The sequence below is a fragment of the Lithobates pipiens genome, unplaced genomic scaffold (genome assembly GCF_037356315.1).
Source record: "Lithobates pipiens isolate NorthernLeopardFrog02 unplaced genomic scaffold, aLitPip1_a1.2 Scaffold_8, whole genome shotgun sequence".
NCBI classification, from domain to species: domain Eukaryota; kingdom Metazoa; phylum Chordata; class Amphibia; order Anura; family Ranidae; genus Lithobates; species Lithobates pipiens.
This window is the reverse complement of record NW_027507903.1, coordinates 339,020,621-339,047,573: the sequence shown is the minus strand read 5'-3', so window position 1 is coordinate 339,047,573 and position 26,953 is coordinate 339,020,621. Positions and strand designations below refer to the sequence as shown.

The 26,953-nt window shown below is 41.0% G+C and overlaps 1 protein-coding gene across 1 annotated transcript in view; it reads right to left on the bottom strand.

Annotated features, from left to right (window-relative positions):
• The window catches only part of NR3C1 (nuclear receptor subfamily 3 group C member 1), a 252,620-nt gene that overhangs the window by 77,253 nt on the left and 148,414 nt on the right, over positions 1–26,953 (bottom strand). The window contains exon 3 of the mRNA XM_077473094.1: positions 3,398–3,561. Coding sequence (XP_077329220.1) covers positions 3,398–3,561 — 164 coding nt within the window. The remainder of the gene's footprint in view (positions 1–3,397; positions 3,562–26,953) is intronic.

Genomic DNA, 26,953 nt, shown 5'->3' with positions numbered 1-26,953 from the left:
TACCTTTTTCCCTGATCCAGAAATCTTTGCTTCAACAAGTTCTCGTCTGGCTCTACTACTGTGTATGTGTGCCATGGTTCCATCTTTTCCTACAGGTAAGCTGTACTTTAAGAGACTGCTTGAGACTACTAAGAGAATAGCTCACCCCTAGAAATTCATGGAGCCAGGTGTGCATATGCAGCATAAAGAAGGACTGACTGGGACATTGCAAGAAGAAAGAGCAGTGCATCCGGAAGAAATATCTCAGGTGGGTTGCATTCACTGAGGTGCTGGGAATTATTGATGGTTTCACTGAAGATGATATAGTTTTTAATCCTTCTGTGCTCAGGGGTCATTGATGCCTAGATGCCTTAGTCAAATGTAGCAGTGTCAACATGTGTTCACATTAATACCATTACTAGTTTTCATACCTAAATCATTTTCATATTTTTTAAGGACATATATGACTATTATTTGGTACACTTTACATTAAAAAAGAACAGCTTGAAAACCAATAAGTGGCAATAAGTGATGACTAGTGGCTGTAGGGATAAATACAAATGCATTACAATACAATTCAAAGTGTACTTACACTTCAAAGTGCCTAGTTTTTTTTTTTTGTTTTTTTTTTTAAAGAATGATGAAAATTTCCAATTTCTGTCAAGTTTTTGTTGGTAAAATCTGACCTCAATTACTCCTGGCTTGTAACTAGAAAGTGGGAGAATGTTCATACAAGTCGTTTTAGAAGTTACAATTTGCTTGGCATCTGCTTTCCCACCTACATGGCACATTAATCACAATTTGAGAAACTGTCAATGCCAAAACTGACTGTGACTAATTAATGCACACAAACTGGATGACTACATATAATGGTGCATTTCCAGCAACAAAGGGATTAGAGACAATAGCATAGTGAATGCAGTTTCCACATACCTAGAGAGTCATGTTTATTTTTAATACCATCTGGTACTCTCAGTAGGAATATTGGCTCTATTGTCTCTATTTAAAAAAAGTATTCTTGGCCTACAAAGTGCCCCATGTCAGTGCTAGCAGTGAGCCATAGTAGTTATTCTGCTGAACTACACACAATGCATTCTGTAGGTAACAGCAGCATTGGATGTGTTTTCTGCTCAAGCTATAGACATAGTTCAGACTTTCATCGAGGAAAGAAGTATATCAAAGCTCCACTTCTCAGTCCAACCAGACATTGCTTCACTTACACGATTCAACAAGATACACAATTTAACACCATAATTGCCTACATTTTATTGCAGTTTTCAGAAACATTCTGTTATTGCACCATAACACGTAAAGTATACAGTGGGGAAAATAAGTATTTGATCCCTTGCAGATTTTGTAAATTTACCCACTTACAAAGAAATGAAAGATCTATAATTATTTTATCATAGTTATAGGTTAAATGATAGAGACAGAATATCAATCAAAAATCCAGAAAATAATACAATACAAATGTTATAAATTGAGTTGCAGTTCAGTGAATAACATAAGTATTTGATCCTCAAGCAAAACATAACTTAGTACTTGGTGGCAAAACCCTTGTTGGCAAACACAGAGGTAAGACATTTCTTCTGGTTGGTTACAAATACATGGTCCTGTCCATTGGTCACTCAATGCGGCAAAGTCAGCCTTTACTTTTAGCAGAGAAACAGCCCCAAAGCATGTTTCCACCTCCATGCTTGACTGTAGGGATGGTGTTCTTAGGGTCATAGTCAGCATTTTTCTTCCTCGAAACACGGCAAGTCGAGTTAATGCCAAACAGCTAAATTTTTTGTCTCATCTGACCACAGCACTTTCTCACAATCCTTCTCTGAATCATTTAGATGTTCATTGGCAAACCTCAGACTGGCCTGTACATGTGCCTTCTTGAGGAGGGGGACCTTGCTCGTGCTGCAGGATTTCAATCGATGGCGGTGTACTGTGTTACCAATGGTTTGTTTGGTGACTGTGGTCCTAACTGCCTTGAGATTGTTCACAAGCTCCTCCCGTGTAATTCTGGGCTGATTGTTCACTTTTCTCATGATCATCCTTACCCCAAAGTCCAAATTTTGCATAGAGCTCCAGACCAAGGGCGATTGATGGTTATTTTGTCTTTCTTCCATTTACAAATGATTGCTCCAACAGTTGTGTACTCACCAAGCTTCTTGCTGATGGTCTTTCTTCCATATCCCCCAGTAGGCAATTAGAGATTTAAGCTATAAACTTTAAGCTATAGTATACAATGTATATGCTATGGAGTCCTATGGTACTGGGAACCCAGTACATCTGTTGCACAGGCAATAATGTATTCTATCAAATGTAATGTTATTTTCTAAAGACAAACAAGTACAAAGGCATTTTTGTTTAGATTTGGAAAGCGTGGTTCACTCCTTGAATGATTCAAGTTAAAAAACCTTTTGTATTACCACACCCATTATTACTTTTGTTGCACCTGTTTTTATACACCTAATAGCCTTGAGTATATTCTGTCTATAAGGCATCACTTTTCTAATATATTTCATAATTTTTCACTATTCATTTATTCAATCCATATTTTTTCTTCACTTTATTAATTTACATTTCCTTCACGTTTTCACTTTATTTTATTTCACTTCACAGTTTAATTAGGATTATTTAATCAAATTAAGCAATAGAATATAGCGACTACGTAAAATAATGATGTATTTATAATTCATAAATGTGTGCTTCTCTCGAATAGAAGGACCCTGAAACGCGTAGGGTTTTGATCTGGAACTCCACACAAGCCTAATGGTTTTATATAACTTGAGTTCATGTGTATTTTTCCTATTGTTGATGAGTTATGCTTTAATATGCCAAGGCCAGAATTGCTTTTTATAACTCCAATGTAAGTATTAATACCATTTTAATACTATGATACAAACAAATAAATGAATACTTTTTATGGAAATCATTTGCTATTCTTTTCGATCATATTCCCACTGCTAAAAAAAACCATTGAGGGATCTTCCGTTCAATTTCAATGAATCGGGGTGCGCAGCATTATCAACTTACATACATGTATTATCTATTCTATTAGAACCAGAAGCTTTACCACTACACTTCTCTATTCAAAACTCAGACACTTGAAGATGCTCAGAGACACTCAGGAACTGAGGCCGAGCATCTCCGGTGCCCGCCCCACCTCTGGCCACATGCAGAACTTGTGAGACAAAGCTCGCAAATCGAGTCAGAATAAAAAAAAAAAAAAAAAAAGCTTGTATTGCGAAATGCTTGTGGACTGTGTTACTCGCAATCCAAGGTTTTACTGTAGTTGGGCTCTAAAAAAGCTGTAAAATAAAGATAAGACAAAATGCATACTTGGCAGACATCAGTACAGAGTTGTAAAGCATTTTGATAAGTGTATAGCCTGAATGGATGTTAGAATAGATAGTTGGCATACCTTCTACTGCTCTTTTGAAAAATACTTTACAGCTGCCGCAGGTCAATACTCCATAGTGACACCCAGAGGCTTCATCAGAACACACCAAACAGAGCTTAGGAGGTGGTCCGGTGCTTGTAGAAGAACTGGACGGAGAAGGACTCACATCAGGTCTCATTCCGGGGCTAGTGTAAGAAGAAAATAGATTTGTTTATTCAACTGGAAATACCATTTCTTGAGCATGGTCACATATCACAACTAGTGCTCAGTTTTATTTAAGTACTTGGGAATATTTCAAACAATTGTTTATTTTACAAGTAATGTACCACTTTCCCACAATAAAAGGTAAAACATCATACTGTATATTTATACACATTCTGTCATATACAATCAATTCAACAAGAATGCCAATATTACAATCTGTAAGACTGCAGATTCAAAGTGATCAATGACTGACTTCCCATAGTAAAAGCACCTCCCCCATAGTGAGAAAGCATAGGCTAGGCACAGAATTAACCCTTTGATTGCCCCTGATGTTAACCCCTTCCCAGCCAGTGTCATTAGTACAGTGACAGTGTATTTTTTTTTTTAGCACTGATCACTGTATTGGTGTCACTGGTCCCCAAAAAAGTGTCAGTTAGGTGTCCGATTTGTCCGTGCAATAATGCTGTTTCTCCATCTCCCTTTATCATGGTTCGGAAGACTCAACACAATATAAATTATGCTTTTACACAAATTATTATATTTATTCAGAGTTTTACCAAGTCCAATTCCTGTCTACTAACTGAGAATCGTACAGAAAAAAGCATATACATTCATATGGGGCTCCTCTAGACCATGTACACAACACACACTCGACCTTCAGAAGTTGAATGGAGTTATAGGCTGTCCTAATTTTGCATCTTACTATAGAGCAGCACACATAGCATCATTAACTAAATACCATGCACAACAAGAATCCCTCCATGGGTATCGAGCATCTGAATGTGACCATCTATCAATTGCAAACCTAATGTGGCTTTCACCGAAGGATCGTAGAGGGTTATGCAACCCAATTACCAAACACTTTGTTTGCCCATGGGATAAATACAAACTCAGAAATCAGTTGCAATGATTATATAATCCTCTACTATCTTTCTATAAAAACCCTGCATTTTACCCAGCATGGGTCTATCCTAGATCTTTCAGAGCATGGGCTAGTCAGAATATGCAGACTATGCATATTTGTAAATTTTTCATTGTTTATTCCTTTCCCAACCCTTTGTGAGAATTATAGAATACTTCAATCGGAATTATTTAGATACCTCCAGATCAAAAACGTACTTATGCTTCTTTTAACCACAGACTCTTCTCTGACTCAATTAACTGACTTTGAAGGATTTTGTAAATATGACCCTCATGCTAGGGGCATAATTTCTATTCTATATGTTCAGTTGTTAGCCAAACCTGAAATAGATAAACCATCTTATGTCCAGAAATGGGAGGTGGTCTTAGAGCGAACATTGGAAACCACAGAATGGAATCAAATACAGTCAACAACTAATATAACCAATATACTCGCGGTAGAGGCTAACTATAAAGTACTAATAAGATGGTACCTTTTGCCGGCTAGAATAGCGAAATATGTGCATGATTACGCAGCAGATTGTTAGTGTCAATGTTCTGATGGAACACACCTCCATATTTGGTGGTCATGCCCTAAAGCTCAAATTTATTAGAATGAAATCTTTACTATAGCATCTAAAATGTTAGGAATATCCATCACCCCTGACCCTACAATCTCATCAATTGGAAACCAGAATTTCTAACACATACCCAATTTAAATTACTTATCCAACTCTTTACTGCAGCAAAACAAACCTTAGCAAGAGCCTTGAGGTCCCCTTTATTGATGGTGGAGGAGGTAGTGAATAGAATGAATAACACTATGACTCAAGCCAAAATGGCAGCTGTGGAAGCAGACACACTCTCCAGATTTGAAAAAGTGTGGCATCCTTGGATAGTAAATTATTTACCATCAACTTTTAACAAAGAAGTTCTACTACCATGGTAGCTGACCCAGTGGGTTAGTGGATACATCATATGGACTCCAGTGGATGTGGTGGCCCTCGACTTGACCCTGCGGACTCCTCCTCTTCTTTTTGTTTGCACTTACATTAAACATCTATTAAAAACAGCACAGAAAATTTCAAAAAGCCGGTCGGCCGTGACGCCACCATGCTATACGAGGGGAGGACGGGCTTCTGAATGCCGGCCGGCTTTTTTTAAATTTCTGTGCTGTTTTTAATGGATGTTTAATGTAAGTGCAATCGTCTATATAGTTTAATAAATTGTCTCAGCGGTTTTACACTATGAGGGCATCCTCTTCTTTCTTGAGCCATTGTTAGTAGTATTTTGGATTGCTGACCGTGGGAGTTATTTGCGTGATGCCGCTACACACTGGGGATAGCTGATCCATGAGCGTCTGATGTATGGAGAAAGACACAGATGATTTACTATTAAGGCTGTATTTTGATTTCCATCTGGTAAGCGCATCCACTTCTCGGTGACGGGCACTGGTTTGCTGTTTCGTGTGGATTCACCATGGTGTCCTTATAGGAACATATATAGAGGACTTTGTTTATTTTTTTAGTTCTGGCCTTCTTCAATCTGATGAATTGTGATTTATGATTTTCTGCTTAATCAATTTAAGTGGGATTTATGTAATTCATCTATTTATGTATCATATATTTATTTATTCATTTATTTATGTGCATATCAAGCATTCACTTATTTATTTATTCATTTATATTGGTTTGGTTAGTTAACAGGGGTTGTGGCGCAGCTTATGAAATCTTTCTCTCTTCAAAAAAAGAGCACAGTATTTTTTATGTGTACAGTAAAACCTTGGATTGCGAACATAATTCGTTCCAGAAGCATGCTTGTAATCCAAAGCATTTGTATATCAAAGTGAATTTCCCCATAGGAAATAATGAAACTCAAATGATTAGTTCCACAACCATTTATTCACAAGTCCTTCGGTTTATAGTCCATATAAAAAGATTATAGCAATGTGATAGGTTGTGCAACCATAAAATGTCCATCCACAAATGACAGCCTCCACAAGGGGATTATAAGCAAAATCCAGCAGGAGCTACAGAGTATAAAAGTAAAGAGATGTGCTTCTAAGTGTAGCAATATGGTTACAGTTAATGAAGGTACAACATTTAGCAACTCACATGTTTGTTATCTGGGGGAAAGCTGTCCACATAGACCATCCCCTGCGCCGCCGGCTCTCACCACTGTCAGTCTGCAATTGTGACCAGGAAGACTACCCTGCAGGAGAGCGATCTGAAGGCGAGGCTTAGGCCCCTTTCACACATGCGGATGGTATGTCCGTATTTCATCCATCCGTTTGCGGATGAAATACGGGCATACATTCATCCCTATGGGATAGCGGGTGTCTGCGGATGAGCATCCGCAGACACCCGATATCGTCTGCCTCCGCTACAGTCCGATTCTGCAGACGGAGGAAAATCCTATTTTTCTATCCGTCTGCAGAGCGGATCGGATGAACACAGACAGACGGTCCATGCTCGTCCGATCCCCATAGAGGAGAGCGGAGATCTGACAGGGCGGTCCCTGCACAGTGTGCGGAGACCGCCCTGTCCGCCGCCGGCTCAGCAGGGACAACGGAGCGATCCCCGCTGAGCGAGCGGATCATCACGGGGTGGATCATTACTGATCCGCCCCGTGTGAAAGAGGCCTTAAACTGCTCGTGGAGTGCAGCGTGTAAGAGACTACATCAATGGCGGTGAGGAGGATAGTCTATATGGACAGCTTTACCTCAATGCCTGCATACTTAGATGTGCCTCTTTTAATCATCAACCATGTGAGCTGCTAAATGTTGCACCTTCATTAAACCATATTGCTACACTTAGAGGTCTCTTCTCTTATATACTCAGTTGTGACATGACGTTACTTGTAAATGAAGACATCACTTGTATATCAAGTCAAAATGTATTGAAAAAGTTAGCTTGTCTTGCAGAACACTCTCAAACCAAGTTACTCTCAAACCAAGGTTTTACTATATTATGTTCAAAGAAAATGACTGCCTGCTATTGAATGGTTAAATAATGGTTAGCGAGGAATAAACTATTACTGTTAAACGGCATCTTTTTTGCAAACACAGTAAAATATGTTAAAATTAACTTTGCATACAATACTTATTTTGTGTAATAAACACAATATGGTCATTAGAGGTATGCCAGATCCTGATCTTTTCTAAAAGGCTATTTTAATAATGAAAACCTCAAGAAAGAACAGAGGCCTGACTGAGAACTTACTTTATTACTTTATAATACATTATATACATATAATCACTAACAGTACAGGGACCAAAAAGTACACACAGAACTAGGTAACACTCACTGTCTGTCTACTTAGTATGTGTGGATTGTGACATGCCTGGGCAAATCAGCTTCTCCTTAGGCTTCGTTAACAGACACAAGCTTTATGTTGTGACTTGAAAAATCTAGCAAACTTGTTAGAGTGCTTACTAGTGTCATAATTATTCTCGGGTAGATTGACAGCGAATTTTCAACATGAAAACATGTTAATGCTAAAAGGTGTAGCATCATAACTTTGGAACCTTTTCAGCATTCCATCTATTAACTTTGTTATTTCCAAGTACTTTAGTACTTCCAAGTCTTTATGCTTGCTTAAGGGCCTTTTCGCACTACAGTGCAGCTAGTTTCCTATAGCAGCACTTCTAAAACGCACTATGCGTTTTTATAAAAACACATAGCGTGTTTTAAACACGCATTATGCATGAATAGCTGGTTGTTAAGAACACTGTCGTGTGCCCACTCCTTAAAGATCAGCTATTCATTGGTTGTTAAGGAGCTGGAACCTGCCAGCATCCTTAACAACCAGTGATATTGCCTCTCCCAGTATCTCCTTGGTGGCAAGTATGCTCCAGATCCTCTTGTGCAGGAGTGATGATAGCACTGGAAGGAGAAGGAGCTGGAGAGACTGCAGGCGTATGAGCCTGGAGCATAGGCTCCGAAAACGTGAGGGGAGCAGCGGAGATTGGGAGGGAGGCTTTTTTTTTAACTTATAAAAAACGCTAGTGTGCATGGTGCCTTAAAGTAGTTGTAAACCCTTACATATACCCAGTGAAGTGACTACATAAGACCCCTTTCACACTGAGGGCATTTTGCAGGCACTATAGCGTTAAAAAGTATGGCCTGCAAAATGCCCTAAAACAGCTGCTCCATGCACTCCAGTGTGAAAGCCCGAGGGCTTTCAAACTAGAGCGGTGCGCTGGCAGGACGTCAGAAAAAGTCCTGCCAGCAGCTTCTTTGGAGCTGTGAACTCACCGCTCCTCCCCTTTGAAATCAATGGGGTAACGCTGCGATACCGGCTGCGTTTTGCAGGCGGATTTAACCCTTTTTCAGCTGCTAGCGGAGCGGGTTTAAAAAATAGCACCGCTTTACTGCTGATGCCCTAGGTGGCGCAGTGTGAAAGGGCTCTTAGTCTTCTCTCCTCTACATCTGTTCGAAATCCAGAATTTATAAAGCTTGTCTGAGTTGTAAGAAAAAAGGGGGTGGGGAGCTGAAATCACACTGTGTAGAGCTCTGAGAGCTAATTGGAGAGAAGGGATACACCCGCCTTTGTACAGTGCACCAAAGATGCTTCATGCAGGACCTCTTAAAATGCAGTGCAAAACACACCACAGCAGTTTTAAAGGGATAATTTTGAGGCTTTTTTGTCATGCTGGAAATGTGCTTCTAGCGCATAGTGTGAAAGGGCCCTAGGAATATCTTCTTTTTTTTTTTAACCTTGATTCAAAATATTCTATTCCAACTTTCTGGCATTTTTACCTTGTGTTTACTAATCTTATCCCCCTGTTCTTTCAATTGGCTTATATTAGTTTGGTTTATCTACAATTTTTTGTCTTTAATTTTTAAACACACTATAGGGTATATTTATAAAGCAAACCTTGGCTTAGGTCACATTCAGTGCTTTAGGCCTCGCTCACATGGGTGCTGAGGCCCATACACTGTGAATTGGCCATTTGTTTATGCGTCTGGAGTTGCCAGGTGCTGCGTGAATACAGTCCATGTAAGTCTATAAGGACATAGCCGCTCATTCTACTTTGACAGGTATGTGGGTGGGCAGGAAATAGTGACGTCAATACGCTCATGAGAGTGCTAGAATGATTTTGTTTTCAATGCCTTTGATTACAGTCTTGTTGTAAGTAATTATTTAATAAATTGCCCATTTTTAAACTGGACACTGCGCAATGAGTTTCCTTTTTTTCTTATGCTTACTGATTGAGTAGGCTTCTGAGGATATTGTGTGGCTACATCTTTGGCTGGTTTTCCCCAATGATCCCCTGTTGGGAGGTTGGATAAGTCAAGCTGATCTGCACCTAATGTGAGGGGTAATAGAGCTCACAGATGCGAGTATAGACCTTCATAGGTCTTTGAATTTGGTAAGGAGACAATTTTGCTTGATCTATTCAAGCACTGGATGTTGCACTTAAGGACTGTGAAATTAGGATGTGACTGTACAGCTGCTAGGTCTCTACAGACTTACATGGGATTCCTGCACGCAGCACTTGGTGGCTCAAGCCACATAAACGGCTAAATAACACACTTGCTGTCCTAAGGGGACAATGCTCACTTACTGTATCTGTTAAGGGTTGCCTTTAAACCCGAACACATATGAATTACACAAGTTCTGTGTCCAATTTAACCGCTTAAGGACCAACCCACATACATTTACTGCAGCAAGGCAGCCCTTGAGCTTAAAATCACATTCTTGTACGCGATTCCATCTACCGCTGTGATTGGACACATCTGGAGCCAATCAGTGGGTCTGGAGGACGCAAAGTCTGCTGGGAACACGGTGATCGTTCATAGAGAGGCAGAATGGCGGTCTGCCTATGTAGACAAGGCAGATTGCCTTTCTGCTAGCAAGAAAGAGAGACCTTGTGTTTCTGCTAAGCAGGAACAGAGATCTCTGTCTTTCTTCAGTTAAGCCATCCTCCACACAGTTAGAAAACACTCTCAGGGAACACAGTTAACCCTCAAAAATAAAAACAGAGAGGTGAGAAAATACCACCAAAACAAAGCTCTATTTGTGGTGAAAAAGGACATCAATTGTATTTGGGTACAGTGTTGAACGACCATGCAATTGTCAGTTAAAGCAACGTAGTGCAGTATCGCAAAAAATGGCCTGGTCAGGAAGGGGGTAAAACCTTCCGGGGGGGGGGGAGTGGTTACTGCAGATAGGGCACCAAGTGAGTTTAATTACCACCTTAACCAGCCGCAGAACCTGTGTAATTAATATGTATTCAGTTTTAAAAGGGATGAGGTGGCAGCCCTAGTATCTGTACAGGTTTAATGTGTTAGGTCTCCTCATCTCTTTAACCACGTCCTGACCGGCGCATGCCGATGTTCGTAGGCAGAATGGCACGGACAAGCAATGGGCGTACCTGTATGTCCATTTAAATTTACCACCGTGCCATCGTGTGCGCACTGCCAGCGAGAGTGCCGGTCGGGACCTCCGCGAGTTGGATCGTGGGTGCCGCAGACTATCTCAGCAGGGATACCCGCAATCATCTCACAGGGAGGAAGAATGGGGAGATGCTAATGTAAACAAGCATCTCCCCGTTCTGCCTAGTGACAGTGTCACTGATCTCTGCTCCCTGTCATCGGGAGCAGAGATCAGTCCCTGTCACCTGGAGCAGAGATCAGTGACATGTCACACACAACCACGCCCCCACAGTTAGAAACACGCCCCAGGACACACTTATCCCCTACACTGCCACCTAGTGGTTAACCCCAGTGTCATTTACACAGGAATCAGTACATTTGTATAGCACTGATTGCTGTATAAATGACAATGGCCCCAAAAATGTGTCAAAAATGTCCGATGTGTCCGCCATAATGTCACAGTCATGATAAAAATCACTGATCGCCGCCATTACTATTAAAAAAAAAAAAGATAAATAAAAATGCCATAAAACTATCCCCTTTTTTGTAAACACTATAACTTTTGCGAAAACCAATCAATACTCGCTTATTGTGATTTTTTTTACCAAAAATATGTAGAAGAATACGTATCGGCCTAAACGGAGTAAAAAAAATGTTTATATATTTTTGGGGGATATTATAGCAAAAAGTAAACAATAATGCGTTTTTTTTTCAAAATTAGCTCTCTTTTTTGTTTATAGTGCAAAAAATAAAAACCGCAGAGGTGATCAAATACCACCAAAAGAAAGCTCTATTTGTGAGGAAAAAAGGACGTCAATTTTGTTTGGGAGCCACGTCACACGACCGCACACTTGTCAGTTAAAGTGACGCAGTGCCAAATCTGGTCTTTGGCCAGCAAAATGGTTCGGGGCTTAAGTGGTTAACATACAATTGCGGTTTTCTTTTGTCTACAAAGATATCTGGCAACAATCATTACTGACAAGACACAGGGAATTATTAGCTCACATGATTTCTGTCAGTATCAACAGTTATTTTTTTCTATTTATTGAACAGACATAATAGATTGCTTTTAACAATATATCTAATAGACTAAAAGGAAGCAATGTCCATTGTTTTTTACACGCACTTCAAATCATGGATGTTTAGCACTCCATCTGAATCAGAATACCCTTTTTATGCATTTCGGCTTCATTTCCCGGTTCCCTACTGCGCATGCGCGAGCCGCGCTGCGCAATGAGGACGGTCCCCGCTGCCTCTGGGATCTGTGTGTTTCCCAGCAGGCAGCGGGGCACTTGCGGAAGGGGCCGGGCACTTGCGGAAAGGGGCGTAATGTACGCCCCTTTCCGCAGAGAGCTAGCCCGGAAGTGGGTGCAGTTACCTGGATTATCCAGGTAACTGCACCCCCCTCCCCCTTGAAAGGTGCCAATTGTGGCGCCGGAGGGGGGGAGGAATCCGATGAGCGGAAGGTCCATTTTAGGGTGGACCTCCGCTTTAAGGGCTCTTTCACACTGACGGACTCCGCCAGCGGATCTCTCCGCTGAGCAGGCGGATGACTGGTCCATGTCCGCACCGCTTATGCAGAGCGAACACGGACACAGCTCACTTTCCTCTATGGGTGGTCAGATGTAAACGGTCTGTCAGTTTACAATCGGTACAACCCACCAGACGGATGGGGAACGGATCCCCCATTCGTTTTTAAATTGCCCCCAGTACTGCTCGTGTTTCTTTTAGCTGGAGACCACCATTTTGTTGAAGCCCAGAGTAGTTACTTCCTTATTGGAAACTCACCCCCACTTCCTGGGCTTCTTGGCTCATACAAGCCGGCCATACATGGATCGAAATTTGGCTGGTTCAGCAGGGCTGAATTTGATCCATGTATGGGCAGATTGGTTGTTTTTGTTTCCCAAAAGGAAAAAATAAATATATATTTCTGTAACTGCTTAGTAACTGTTAGCTGGAGTTCAACTTAAAACTGATAGTCGTTTATGTAAACAAACACAATAGAGTGCGCAGACTAAGTGTAGTAGAGGTTATAAAATCCCTTTCCCAACTACAATTCTACAACATATTACTGACAATTTATCTATTAGGCTGGGTTCACACTGCTGCGGGGGGAGATCCGGATGTGATTCGCACCGCACTGCAGTGCAAATCACATCCGATCTCTGTGCGATGCGAGTTCAGCCATACAGATAGTATGGCTGAATTCGCATCACACCCGTCGCAAACTCGCACGGGACCCTTTTTTTGGTCCGCAGCAGAATCTGATCGCATGGGTGTTCACACCATGCGATCCGATTCCTGTCCGAGTTTGCAGATCGCACTGCGATATGCGAACTGATCTGGGCGTGTCATTAAGGTTTCACTGACACTCCCAGCAGTCCGCATAGGGCAGTGTGAACTGCCGGCGGGAGGCATGCGATGCGGGAAAACGCCGCGGATTCGCGGCGTTCCCACATCGCTCCGGTGTGAACCTGGCCTTAAAGTCCATCTAACACCACCCTCTCCACGGACTGTCAATGTTTATGTCCAAGGGAGAGTAAGCTGCTCCTCCATAGATATAGTGGAGGAGTGAACGTAGCCAACCTAGGACAGAAGGTGTAATATTTGCTGATCACCATTTAAAAATAAAGGTAAAAAACTTGAAAAACCATGACACTTCCTGCCTGGAGTTTGCATGTTCTCCCTGTGCCTGCGTGGGTTTCCTCTGGGTACTCCGGGTTTCCTCCCACGCTCCAAAGACATGCTGGTGGGTTAATTGGCTTCTGTCCAAAATTGGCTCTAGTGTATGAATAAGGGTTGGGGACCTTAGATTGTGGGCTCCTTGAGGGTAGAGACTGATGTGAGTGTGCGATGTATGTGTAAATTGATGGTGCTATATGGATACGTTAATGAGATGCAAAGTACAGGGATAGGGATAATTGTAGACACGCACACACACTCAGGTTGAACTGGATGGACTGGTGTCTTATTCAACCTTACTAACTATGTAACGATGTAAATGCAGCCAGCGCATCCAATAATTGGTAAACTACAATATATTACATTTTTGTTTGGGTTTAGATATGCGTCTAATCTTGAAGTGCTTTATGTGATTCCTCCAGATGTGTACCTCTGTCCAGAAGCTTCTTGTAATATAGACCTATCACTGCTGCTTTCTTTCCTTTTCCCTCCTGTCGTTTTTGGCAGGCAGCTTATAATGGGTGGGCTTGCTGAGTTCCCACGCAGCACCCGCTCTGTACAGGCTAGCGCAGCACATTGATGATGTCACTGCTACTTTTTTATAACTGGGATTTAAAGGCATTTTGTGTACACAAAATTGATTTACTGTATATCCTTTGTGGCTATTAGTAATATCATTAAATGAAAGATTTGTGCCCCAAGTTCAGCTTTAATTATCAAGCTCACAAGCCATTAAAATGTCATTTGTAGCAGAGGTCGCAGCCTATTTCAGAGGCACTTGAAGTAAAATTTCCTAGATTACAACCAAAAAAAGAACATGAAGATCTGACCCCCTTTGTGCCACCTTATACTTCCAATTTCCAATATTGTCCTAAGCATAGCGATACAATCTGCGTTTGTTGTAGAGAAAAAACTCACACTGTCTAACATTTTCATCTGGAACATATTAATATGATATGGCAGCATCTGCAGAACCAACAGCTGATATACAATGGGGTTGTGAAAGACAGAAACCAGATGTGTAGCTTAAACATACACAGCGGTGAATTCTTATAATTCTAACTAGCTCAAAGGACAATGTGGATTCATCCCAAATATATGGGATATATATAAGGGGCACAGCACATTATTTAGGGCTTGAATCCCATTTTGAATCTTTGAACCCTAATTTCTTTATCACTTGCACACAGTGGTTTACAACTCTCACGATCCAACATCTTTCCTTAGGGAGTATTATATTGCTGCTGCAGGCAGAGCTTCTGACAGTACATCTAATATGAACTGCCTATCTGTGTTTACTTATGCAAGTAACAGGTGGTGACATGGTCTTTTTAAAATACATTGATGACGTGTGAGAAAACGCTGCAGGGAAACAATGAAGGGTGCATAGGCAATAAGATTATTCTCACAAATAACCAAAATGTTTTATAGGGACAACCAGCTTTTTCGGGCACTGTAATAAATCAGCCTTCATCCCCGTTGGGATAAAAAGGGTTTTCCTTGGGAATCCTTCTAAGCCCTTGTACACACGGTTGGACATTCCGACAACAAAATCCATCGGATTTTGTCCAAAACTGGTGTTGCATACAAACGGTCGGACAAAGTTGTTGGAAAATCCGATCGTTCGTAACGTGATGCCGTTATTTCGTTACGATGGGACTACGTTCAGGCTAGTAGCCAATAGCTTTGGTCTAGGAATTTGATCTGAGCATGCGTGGCACTTTGTCCGATCGGAATTCTCTACAAACGATCGGACAAAGTCCGATCGGATCACATTGTCGGAAAATTTTATAGCCCACCTCTAAAACTTTGTCAGTCGGATATTCCGACGGAAACAGTCCGATGGAGCCCACACACGGTCGGATTATCGGACAACATGGTCCGATCAGACATTTTCCGTCGGAATGTCCAACCATGTGTACAAGGGCTTAGACTTCATGAACACGGGACATTTTAAAACCTGTGGTATAGAAAAACCACGCTAACCCAAATAAAAATAAGTAGGTAGGCTGCAGTGATGTGAGATAAACACAAAAAAACTTAAAATAGCGAAGAAAACTGTGCCACAAAAATAAAAAATACACACTGAAAAATAATTACAAGTGTCCAAAAATGAATATTACGGACAAGGAATGTGTAATCAATTGAGAGCCTCTTAAAGTGTCAGTGTCCTGATCATAATGAAATAAGCCACCATTGTGCTACACCAGGACACTGACACGTTAAGATACTCTCAATTGATTACACATTCTTGTCCGTAATATTCATTTTTGGACACTTGTAATAATTGATTTTCAGTGAGTATTTTTTATATTTGTGGCGCAGTTTTCTTTGCCATTTTACATTTTAAAAGCTCTCCTGAACGATTTAAATTGACAGTTAGTAACCAACATTTAAAAAACGTCCGTTGTGATGAGTTTACATGCCGTGTTTAGCCGCGTTTGCGTATAGAATTGTTTTTACAGTGTAAATGGTCAGAAATGTATCTCCTAAAAACACATATAAACGAAATGCGGCTAAAAGCGAATTACCGCGTTTACAAGTTGTTACATGCGCTTGCCATTTCAAATGCCTCTGAACATCTGCCCTGAACTCATTTTTTTTTGCCTTCCAATAAATGCTTCTAACCACAACTGCCTAAAAAGGACTATAAACGACTCTGTGTACATGGACTGATAAGAAAACACAGAGGAGAGTTAAGGGGCAGCTGAAAAAAAAACATCCAACTGCTCCTAAACGTCTGTTTACTGGCAGCAGTGTACATGAGGCCCTGATCACAGCCAAATATTTGTTAGTATTCATTTATATATTGTGGCAATATGATAGTTCCCAGTGATTGACAGAAAACACTGTACAATCCTTATTCCGGTGAAGGTGAAAGGGCTATAAGGTTGCAACAACAATCACACACACACTGGTCATATAGCACCCTATGTAAAAGTCACCTTGCCTCTACTGTTGCCACTTCTGCTGTCAATAAAGAGGTTCTGGGCATGGACCGCAACTCCGCAACCGGATGAGGTGAAATTGTGCTAGACTCCCTCTTCTCTCTAACGTCACCTCACCATCTGTTAACCACTTCAGCCCTGGACCGATTTGCTGGTCAACGACCAGGACATTTTGACACATTTTTGGGACCATTGTCATTTATACAGCAATCACTGCTATATAAATGCAGTGATTCCTGTGTAAATGACACTGGCAGTGAAGGGGTTAACCAGTGGGTGGCAGTGTAGGGGTTAAGTGTTCCTAGGGGTGTGTTACTAACTGTGGGGGGCTGGGCCTTCATTTAGTGAACACTGATCTCTGCTCCAATCACATGGAGCAGAGATCAGCGTCACTAGTTGCTAGGCAGAATGGGGAAATGCTGTTTACAACAGCATTTCTCCGTTCATCTGCCCCGTGAAACGATTGCAGGTATGCCCGCGGCGATCAAGTCCGCGGGACCTGCGACCGGACTCACAAGGGGTCCCGACCACCGCGCTCGTGATGGCAGGGCGGCAATAAAGATTGGACGTACCTGTACGCCAATATGCCTGCCCGTGCCATTCTGCCGACGTACACCAGCATGCGCCGGTCGGGAACCGGTTAAGCAGTGACTGAGAGACAGTTTTTATTTTATTTTTTACAGGCACTTAAATAGTGCTGTCAATCATATATTGTACATGCATATCAGTCACTGCGCTCAAGGAGCTTACAATCTAAGGTCCCTAACTCACATTCACATACTAGGGCCAATTTAGATAGGAGTCAATTAACCTACCAGTATGCTTTTGGAGAGTTGGAGGAAACCCATGCAAGCACAGGAAGAACATGCAAACTCCAGGCAGGTAGTGCAATGGTTGGGATTCAAACCAACGACTCTAGTGCTAAGCAAAAGTGCTAACTTCCTTTGCTGCAGGGTACTTTGCTGCAACAGTACTCAAAAAGGGAAGAGTACAGCACACTACAAGTTTTTGGTTGCCCTCATCAACTTTCAAGCTAGCAAGGCTACATTAACAAAGCCAAGAAGATGAGTGCAGGAGAGCAGAGAGAGAGGGTTACAAGAGCAAGTGACTTTGGAATCAGAAGAGGTTTACAAGAGATGTCAACTCTATACGAGGTTATATTAAATCTAAAGTATATATGATTTATGTGGGTGGAGAGGGTCACACGTCATAAACAAAACAGTTTGCATCCAGAGGTGCACATCCATTCCTGTTTTGTTACAGCGTACCACCCTCTGTGCACCCCCCCCATAATGCGCAATCTATAGCTAAAGCTAAAACTTTTTTAATAATACATTTTTCTACTAACGATCAGGCACTATTCCTCCCACTAATTTCAAAGATGGACACAATGATGGGACAATTTTCCTCCTCCCACATGTGCTAGGACATTTTAAACTCCACCTGACCACCGAACCTGGGGCACTGCTTGACAACTGATACCAGGGCATTTTTCACTCCCATGAGTCAGTATCTGAACAACAGTGAACTGGCCCATAATTTAGAAAGCCTGAGGACCCCTGATCTAGAATCTAAACAATAGTATGACCCCACACCATTCTGGACCAAAGTTTATCTATATTTTGGGCAAACTAAATGATTGCTTTAAACCCTTTTAATTAATAAAAAAAATAGATGTCAGTTGTATATATTTGCACACACTGTATACAGTGAGGGAAAATAGTATTTGATCCCCTGCTAGTTTTGAATGTTTGCCCACTGGCAAAGACGATTAGTCTATAATTTTAATGGTAGGTAGAGACAGAATAATCAACAAAAGTATCCAGAAAATGCATTTCAAAAAAGTTATAAATTGATTTGCATTTGAATGAGTAAGATAAGTATTAACCCCTTCACAAAACATGACTTATTGGTGGCAAAACCCTTATTGGTAATCACAGAGATCAGATGTTTCTTGTAGTTGGCCACCAGGTTTGCACACATTTCAGGAGGGATTTTGTCCCAATCCTCTGCAGATCCACTCCAAGTCATTAAGGTTTCAAAGCTGATGACTGGCAACTCGAACCTTCAGCTCCCTCCACGTATTTTCAATGGGATTACAGCCTGGAGATTGGATAGGCCACTCCAGGACCTTACTGTGCTACTGGAGACTTGTCTTGAGCCACTCCTTTGTTGCCTTAGCCATGCGTTTTGGGTCATTGTCATACTGGAAGACCCATGCAACGACCCATCTTCAGTGTTCTGACTGAGGGAAGAAGGTTCTCATCCAAGATTTTACAATACATGGCCCCGTCCATTGGCCCCCTCAATGCCACAAAGTCGGCGTTTAGCAGAAAAACACCCTCAACGCGTGTTTTCACCTCCATATTTGACAGTGGGGATGGTGTTCTTAGGGTCATAGGCAGCATTCCTCTGTGTCCAGACATGGCGAGTTGAGTTGATACCAAAGAGCTTGATTTTTGTCTCATCTGACCACAATACTTTCACCCAGTTCTCCTCTGAATCATTCAGCTGTTCATTAGCAAACTTCAGACGGGCCTATACCTGTGCTTTCTTGAGCATGGGGACCTTGCAGGCACTGCAGGATTTCAGTCCTTCACAGCATAGTGTGTTACCAATTGTTTTCTAGGTGACTATGGTCCCAGCTGCCTTAAGATCACTGACAAGATTCTCCCGTGTAGTTCTGGGCTGATTCCTCACCATTTTCATGATCATTGAAACTCCACAAGGTGAGGTCTTGCATGGAGCCCCAAATCGAGGGAGTTAGACAGTTAATTTGTGTTTCTTCCATTTGTGAATAATCACACCAACTGTTGTCACCCTCTCACCAAGCTGTTGTCGATGGTCTTATAGCCCATCCAGCCTTGTGTAGGTCTACAATATTGTCCCTTGGAATCTGATTGCTTCCTTCTGTGGACAGGTGTCTTTCATACAGATAACAAGCTGAGATTAGGAGAACTCCCTTTAAGAAAGTGCTCCTAATCTCAGCTCATTACCTGTATAGAAGACACCTGGGAGCCGGAAATCTTGCCCACTGATAGGGAATCAAATACCTATTTTACTCATTAAAATGCAAATCAATTTATAACCTTATTGTAACGCATTTTCTGGATAATTTTGTTGTTCTTCTGTCTCTCACTGTTAAAATAAACCTACCATTAAAATTAGCATGATTATTTCTTTGTCAGTGGGCAAATGTACAAAATAAGCAGGGGGTCAAATACTTTTTTCCCCTCACTGTATGTGTAAAATGTCAGACATGACAAACACACAGCAAAAGAAACCTATTAATAGCACTGTGGTGATTTAACGTGTTGACTTCCCATGTACCATTTGCAAAAGTATGCAACTTAGAAAAATCTGTTTTTATTTTACAGCAAATTGGAAGGTGGCTTAGTCTCCCTTGCTGTTTAGTGTGGTCTAACTGCTGTTGAGTTCGATTTCAGCAGTTTAAAATAATTCAAAATGTATATTTCTGCCTAGTTGCTGTGTGTTACCTAACACATAATTCTGTTTTACCCAACAGCTTTATTTGAAAGTATTAAAGAGGCTAAAAATAAATACCTCAGTATCCCAGGGAGCCGAATCTAATTTAGGTTTCGGCATCATCAGCAAGCACTCCATCTAGCAGACATCAGATAAATGACAATATTTACTGGGCAATGAGGGAAGGTGCCAGATTCAATACTGTCTGCGGACTTCATGCCAAAGGTAAAAATAAAATCAACACGAGTAATTATTGCAGTGTGCAACCAAAGTACACAATCAAGGCTCCAACAGGGATTCTGTGGCTTACTGGGGGGCAGAAAACAGAATTCAGCACATCACATTTCCCTCTTCAGAGAATTACAAATACCAATGTTCTTCAGTTACAGTAGCAATTCTGTAGTTGTACAGATACTTCTAAATATATTCTTACCAGTTTAATTTGTGGAACACAGACATGAGAGCAAAGCTAGGTTCTCAGAACTGCAACTGTACTTACCACTTTGCCATCACATCTGAGCATTTTGTTGCTTGAAACTCCAAAATCCCATGGTTTTCAATTGTACCCGTTTACACATAGGCATGGTGTTGCTTGAAGCTCAAAAAAGTACATGAGCTTCTTTTGAGCTACAAGCTTTGAAATGATTGTAAAACTTTGATTTCTTTAACTAACATAATAAGCATATTATACTTACCTGCTCTGTGCAATTATCATTCACAAACCTCCTCTTCTCAGGTCCCCCGCTGGCTCTCTTGTCTCCTCTTCTTCTCGATGTGCCACCATAGGATTTCACTTCTTATGGGGACACACCTGAGGGCTCCCTCCCAAGCTGGACTATGTGTGTCAATAGAGCTTGGCCTTGCCCCTTCACACAGGATTTGATTGATAGCAGGGGGAGCCAATGTTTCCCACTGCTCTCACCTAGTCTTGTGAGGGGAGGAAGTGAGAGCAGTACTGCTGCACTTGGGCATAGCCTTGGAGGTGGTGGGTGATATGTATATATGAGAGAGAGAGAGAGAGAGAGAGAGAGAGAGCGAGCGAGCGAGCGAGAGAGCGAGCGAGCGAGAGAGCGAGAGCGAGAGCGAGAGAGCGAGAGCGAGAGCGCCAGAGAGAGCGAGAGCGAGAGCGAGATGTCTATGCGGTGTGGACTTTGTCCCTTAAGACAGATTTCACGTACCCTGTCAAGTTAGGTTTGATAATATCCGGTTTGTAAATTGTTAATCTGCCATTGTCACTTGTATTTGCTTTGCTGGGCATGTTGCTCACATAAACATCTTTTCTTTCAGTCTTGGTGTGTCAGAGAATGTGGTATTGTTGACCCCGGGAACAAGGGACCCGAACAGCAGCGACCCTTTGGAGGTGTTCCACATGTCTGCAAACTCCACTAGTGACCATATTTATATATTAAAATATCTAGAGCACAGAGCCTAAATTATTTAGTAGTCAGCACCAGAATACTGTATTACCCCTACAATACTGATACTATACATCTGACTGAGAACGGTCTACCTTTATGTGATAAACATGAGCTATTAAGATAAAAATAGGTGAAGTGGAAAGTGAGAAAGATTTCTGGATTTCACATGCCAACAGATATTTATCATCTATGACATTACAGAAATTAGATATTTGTCTGGCTGGTTGGAAAACAAGAGGTGTTATCATAAGTGTAACTAAATCCAAAGGAACTTTTTGCAACCTAATCCTTTGCTTGAAAACAAATTAATAGTTGGAAGTTCAGCGTGCAAGCAGTAACAAATATAGGGGTAGATTTACTAAAACTGGTGCACTCAGAATCTGGTGCAACTGTGCATGGTAGCCAATCAGCTTCCAACCTCAGCTTGTTCAATTAAGTTTTGGCAATAAAACCTGGAAGCTGATTGGTTTATATGCAGAAGTGAGCCTGATTTTGCACTCTCTAGCTTTAGTAAATCAGCCCAACCGTCTACACCATCATCATAAGACAACAGTATAGTGGAGGCAAAGTAGCAAATACAAAATATTCTTAGAATAAATGTGTACATTTATCAGCATTGTGTGATAGAGTTTAAATGAGTGAAAAATGAATGGGGAACACACTATATATATATATATATATATATATATATATATATTTTTTTTTTTTGATTGTCATGGTCATTATTAAACAAATAAACCGTGTACATGCTTAGTAGCTCAAGCGGAAATTACCACTCCCTGAAATCAGAGCGATGACTCCATTAAAGGTTTCATTCAAACCAGGCAAGCCCAAAGCCCAAAGAAGGCAACTATCACAGTTCTATCTCCTTAGCTGACTCACAGTGCTCTGGGTATCAATCGCCTTGTTTGAAAATGTTTATTTGTTAAAGCTATTATTGAATTTATCTGGCCGAATTCCCGCCAGCAAAAATTTGAGAGCATGTTCTCAATTTTTCCGACAGAATAACTTTTAGAAAATTCCGATTGTGTATGCAATTCCGATGCACAAAAACTCACGCATGCTCAGATTCAACTACCAGATGGAAGCTATTGGCTACTGGGTATTGAACTTCCATTTTTTAGTCCCGTCGTACGTGTTGTACGTCACTGCGTTCTTGACGATCGGAATTTGCTGTGATTGTGTGTAGGCAAGACAGCTTGAGCGAAATCCCATAGGAATTCCGTTGGGAAAACCATCAGAGCTTTTTCCGACCAAAATTCCAATCTCGTGTACGTGGCATAAGAGGTCAAGCATTTGGGCATAAGAGACTTTGCATGTATCTTTTGCAAAAAAAATAAAATAAAATATTTTCCTGTCTCCTATTTTTTTTTAGTTATAATGAGACAGACACCTATTTCCTGCATCTGTTAGATGCTGAGAATGGAGTCAAGTTCTAGGATGATGTAACTCCAGCAAGCATGCATAGCCTTTACATCATTAGTGGCTGCTCGAAGATTGAAGATAAAAATTGTCACATGCAAGAAAACTGACAGTAGTGGTAAAGGATTTGACAGCGCTGGAAGAGGGCAAACCCGAAAACAGTGATTAACGGAAACAAAGACATTTTCCATACATACAGGACACTTTGCTAACTGTATAGAGCAGCACCGTGCCCTGCATGCTGGTAACATCTACTGTGATATTCAGAGGGAGACTGCTTGTTATTTGCACTGAATTTGAATTTTCTAGATTATGTAACGTTGCATCTAGTCCTAAAACAATTATGTGCAAAGAGATTGTTTTAGCCATTCTAAATATGTCTGAACATCTGTTTTTCTATTACACACTCGTCTTTGTTTTAAAAGACTGCTTTGACAAGGATAATCATCTGCCTGCTGCACTAATGATCAGCATTTCTGGAAGACGACCTTAGTTCTTTTAGGATGATTTTATACTTTGAAGCCGTGCTAAACAAAAACACTGAGGGGTTGATTTACTAAAGGCAAATCCACTTTGCACTACAAGTGCACTTATAAGTGCTCTGAAAGTGCACTTGGAAGTGCAGTCACTGTAGATCTGAGGGGAAGCTCTGCTGATTTTATCATCCAATCATGTGCAGGCTAAAATGCAGTTTTTTATTTTCCTTGCATGTCCTCTTCAGATCTACAGTGACTGGACTTCCAAGTACACTTTCAGAGCACTTATAAGTGGCACTTGTAGTGCAAAGTTGATTTGCCTTTAGTAAATAACCCCCTGAGTGTATGCAGCAAGCCCACTAAAGTAGCAAATCATATTTTAATGGTGTATGCATATGGCCACCGTGCATTTGTTCTTTTATTTATTGAAACAGAAGAAAAATAAATGTGTTTGCAAATTATTCCAAACCAAATAATTTTATGGAGAAAACAAAAGTCAGTTCAGCCATATAGTTTAATAATCAAAACAAAAACATAGTTGGGGGAACTTAATAAAATTGCGTGCAAAGATGTGGGTAGAGATCAGCTCCAAATAAATAATGGTACCAACATTCCTTATAGTTAGAAAGTAACAAAGATGGAGACATGAGAATTTAAGGTACGTACCATAAAGACACAATTTAAATATTAATGTAAAAATACGTATAGATTATTTATTTAGAAATACAAATAAAAGTAGTGACAGTTGCAATCAAAGTCATAGGTATATACACACACAAATCCTATTCCTGACAGTGATGGTACTGTATTCACATACATATAATCCTATGTCCAAGATCTTCTACATGTTTCACCGGAACGGCTTCATCAGGAAAGAGGGCAAGATTATTTAATTCATACGTTTTAAAACGAGATATAATGTAATCAACCTCAAATGTGGGTCTTGGAGTAAGCACAATCAGAAACCCTTCGGGGGGTACCCCCTATAATATACATTCAAAGACGGTCCCAACCATACTGGGTCACCCGTAGAGAGGGATGTGGTATTTGTTGATTTTATTTATTATCAACAAGTATGTGTGTAGCAATACCACACTCGTGTTCATCTGTTGAATAATACCTAAACTGGGGGCTCATGTATACGGAAAATAATAAAAACAGTGTAGCGCTTCAATAATAATAAATGTGATCAACATAAATTATAGAAATAATAATATGACAAAAATCGCATAAATATAAATGCCTAGAGATAAAAGTCCAACATTAGGCGCTCATTCCACTATGTAGCTGGCATAGGGGTGACCAAACCGTCACAGAGAAGGAAAATGGTGTACTAGGCGAATGTATTCATGTGGATCTGCTTGACTGTAAACATCAGAAAAAAGTAGATAAATACTTCTTACCGGAACAGTTGGACTCACACAGTCATATGACGGTTGAGTCTAGAAGGCTTGAGGTCACAATCTGGGACCAAGGAGTGTAAGGAGGGAGGTCTGTTGAGCTGATGGAAGAGCTCCGGGCGGTTGTAGGCTCAATGATGGATCCTTTCAGATGGAACGTCAAAGTAATCAAGCTCAGACGCAGCCCGTTGTGCCAATACTCCAACCTCCTCCGGATGGGGAGGGGGGTGTTGTGAAGTTTTAAACCAAAAGAATGGAGAAAAAGAAAAAAAGGCTCCACATGGTGCGGGTCAAACGGTATAAAAAATGTTGGTTTATTGAAGTCAAAAGATAATTAATGACTTGGTGATCACGTAAAAAACTAAATAAAATTAAAAGCAATGTGGGGTGCCAACAGCTCGCCCAACGCGTTTCGACATATGTGTCTTCAACAGGGGCATGCCCCTGTTGAAGACACATATGTCGAAACGCGTTGGGCGAGCTGTTGGCACCCCACATTGCTTTTAATTTTATTTAGTTTTTTACGTGATCACCAAGTCATTAATTATCTTTTGACTTCAATAAACCAACATTTTTTATACCGTTTGACCCGCACCATGTGGAGCCTTTTTTTCTTTTTCTCCATTCTTTTGGTTTAAAACTTCACAACACCCCCCTCCCCATCCGGAGGAGGTTGGAGTATTGGCACAACGGGCTGCGTCTGAGCTTGATTACTTTGACGTTCCATCTGAAAGGATCCATCATTGAGCCTACAACCGCCCGGAGCTCTTCCATCAGCTCAACAGACCTCCCTCCTTACACTCCTTGGTCCCAGATTGTGACCTCAAGCCTTCTAGACTCAACCGTCATATGACTGTGTGAGTCCAACTGTTCCGGTAAGAAGTATTTATCTACTTTTTTCTGATGTTTACAGTCAAGCAGATCCACATGAATACATTCGCCTAGTACACCATTTTCCTTCTCTGTGACGGTTTGGTCACCCCTATGCCAGCTACATAGTGGAATGAGCGCCTAATGTTGGACTTTTATCTCTAGGCATTTATATTTATGCGATTTTTGTCATATTATTATTTCTATAATTTATGTTGATCACATTTATTATTATTGAAGCGCTACACTGTTTTTATTATTTTACCTGTCGAACTTTGTTTGTTTTTGGTGTTGGCTGCTGTTGTGGCTGTTGTGGCCATTTCTTCACAAACTATAGCGCAGTGTTTTCCCTTTTATTGTATTTCTCATGTATACGGAGGCCGAATATGAGATGTTAAGGTTAATATTCCCACCTCAGTATATGCTGCTGTTGTATGACAACTTCATCCAACATGCCTCGAATCCCATAAAGCAACAAAAATGCATAGGGGAAAAATACCAATGTGGAGCCAATATATAACCGGACGCATATACCACCGTGTACTCAAAGGGTAGTTGGCATCAATCTCAAAACGCCATACGTACTCCTCATGAGCGCCACAACTACAAATGACTCCATGTGTAGTTTAAATATCCCTCCCCGCTGGCTGAGCCATGGCTCTGTGTGTGAATGGACACCCAGAGCAATGACTGGGGAGTGAGCCTGCTGAGGTGCATGCAGGAGAGAGGAGCTCAGAGCGCCGGCGGGGGACCTGAGAAGAAGAGGATCAGGAATCAGGGTTGCTCTGACCAAAACCACTGAACAGAATGGTAGAGTATAACATGTTTGTTATTTTTTTTTAAAACTGCCTTTAATATTACTCAATGAATACCAAGAAATGCGTCCTGGATGCCCAGTTTTCAACACAATAGTGTGTGTCTTAGGTTCACTTCTAATATTTGTATGTGGGCCAGACATTAGAAACTTTAATGTGCGAATAAACGTAATACCCATTTCCTAAAAACTTGCAGTCTTTACCCTATTGCCATAAAGCACTCTTCACCTTTATATAACGCAGCACCAGTTCAGATGTGACATATTTTTCATGCCTGTGTTTGAACTCAGATGCAAATATTTACAGTAATGAAAGCCAAGGCTTTCTCAGCAGCCAGTCTGCATAACTGGCTTGTGCGCAGCACTTATTGAAACCGTTTCCCTTTACATTAATACACAATGGCATCCCCAATGCCATACCTAGGTGCCAAATGTTATTTCAGGCTACTTTACCACTTAAGTGTTCTAAGCACTTGACAGAAATGTAACCTGGGACCTTGCACACAGATACTTTTTTAGTAACAGTGATTTAGGCGGCTGCTGTCATCGCACATTAACAATCAAATTCCGCATCGAG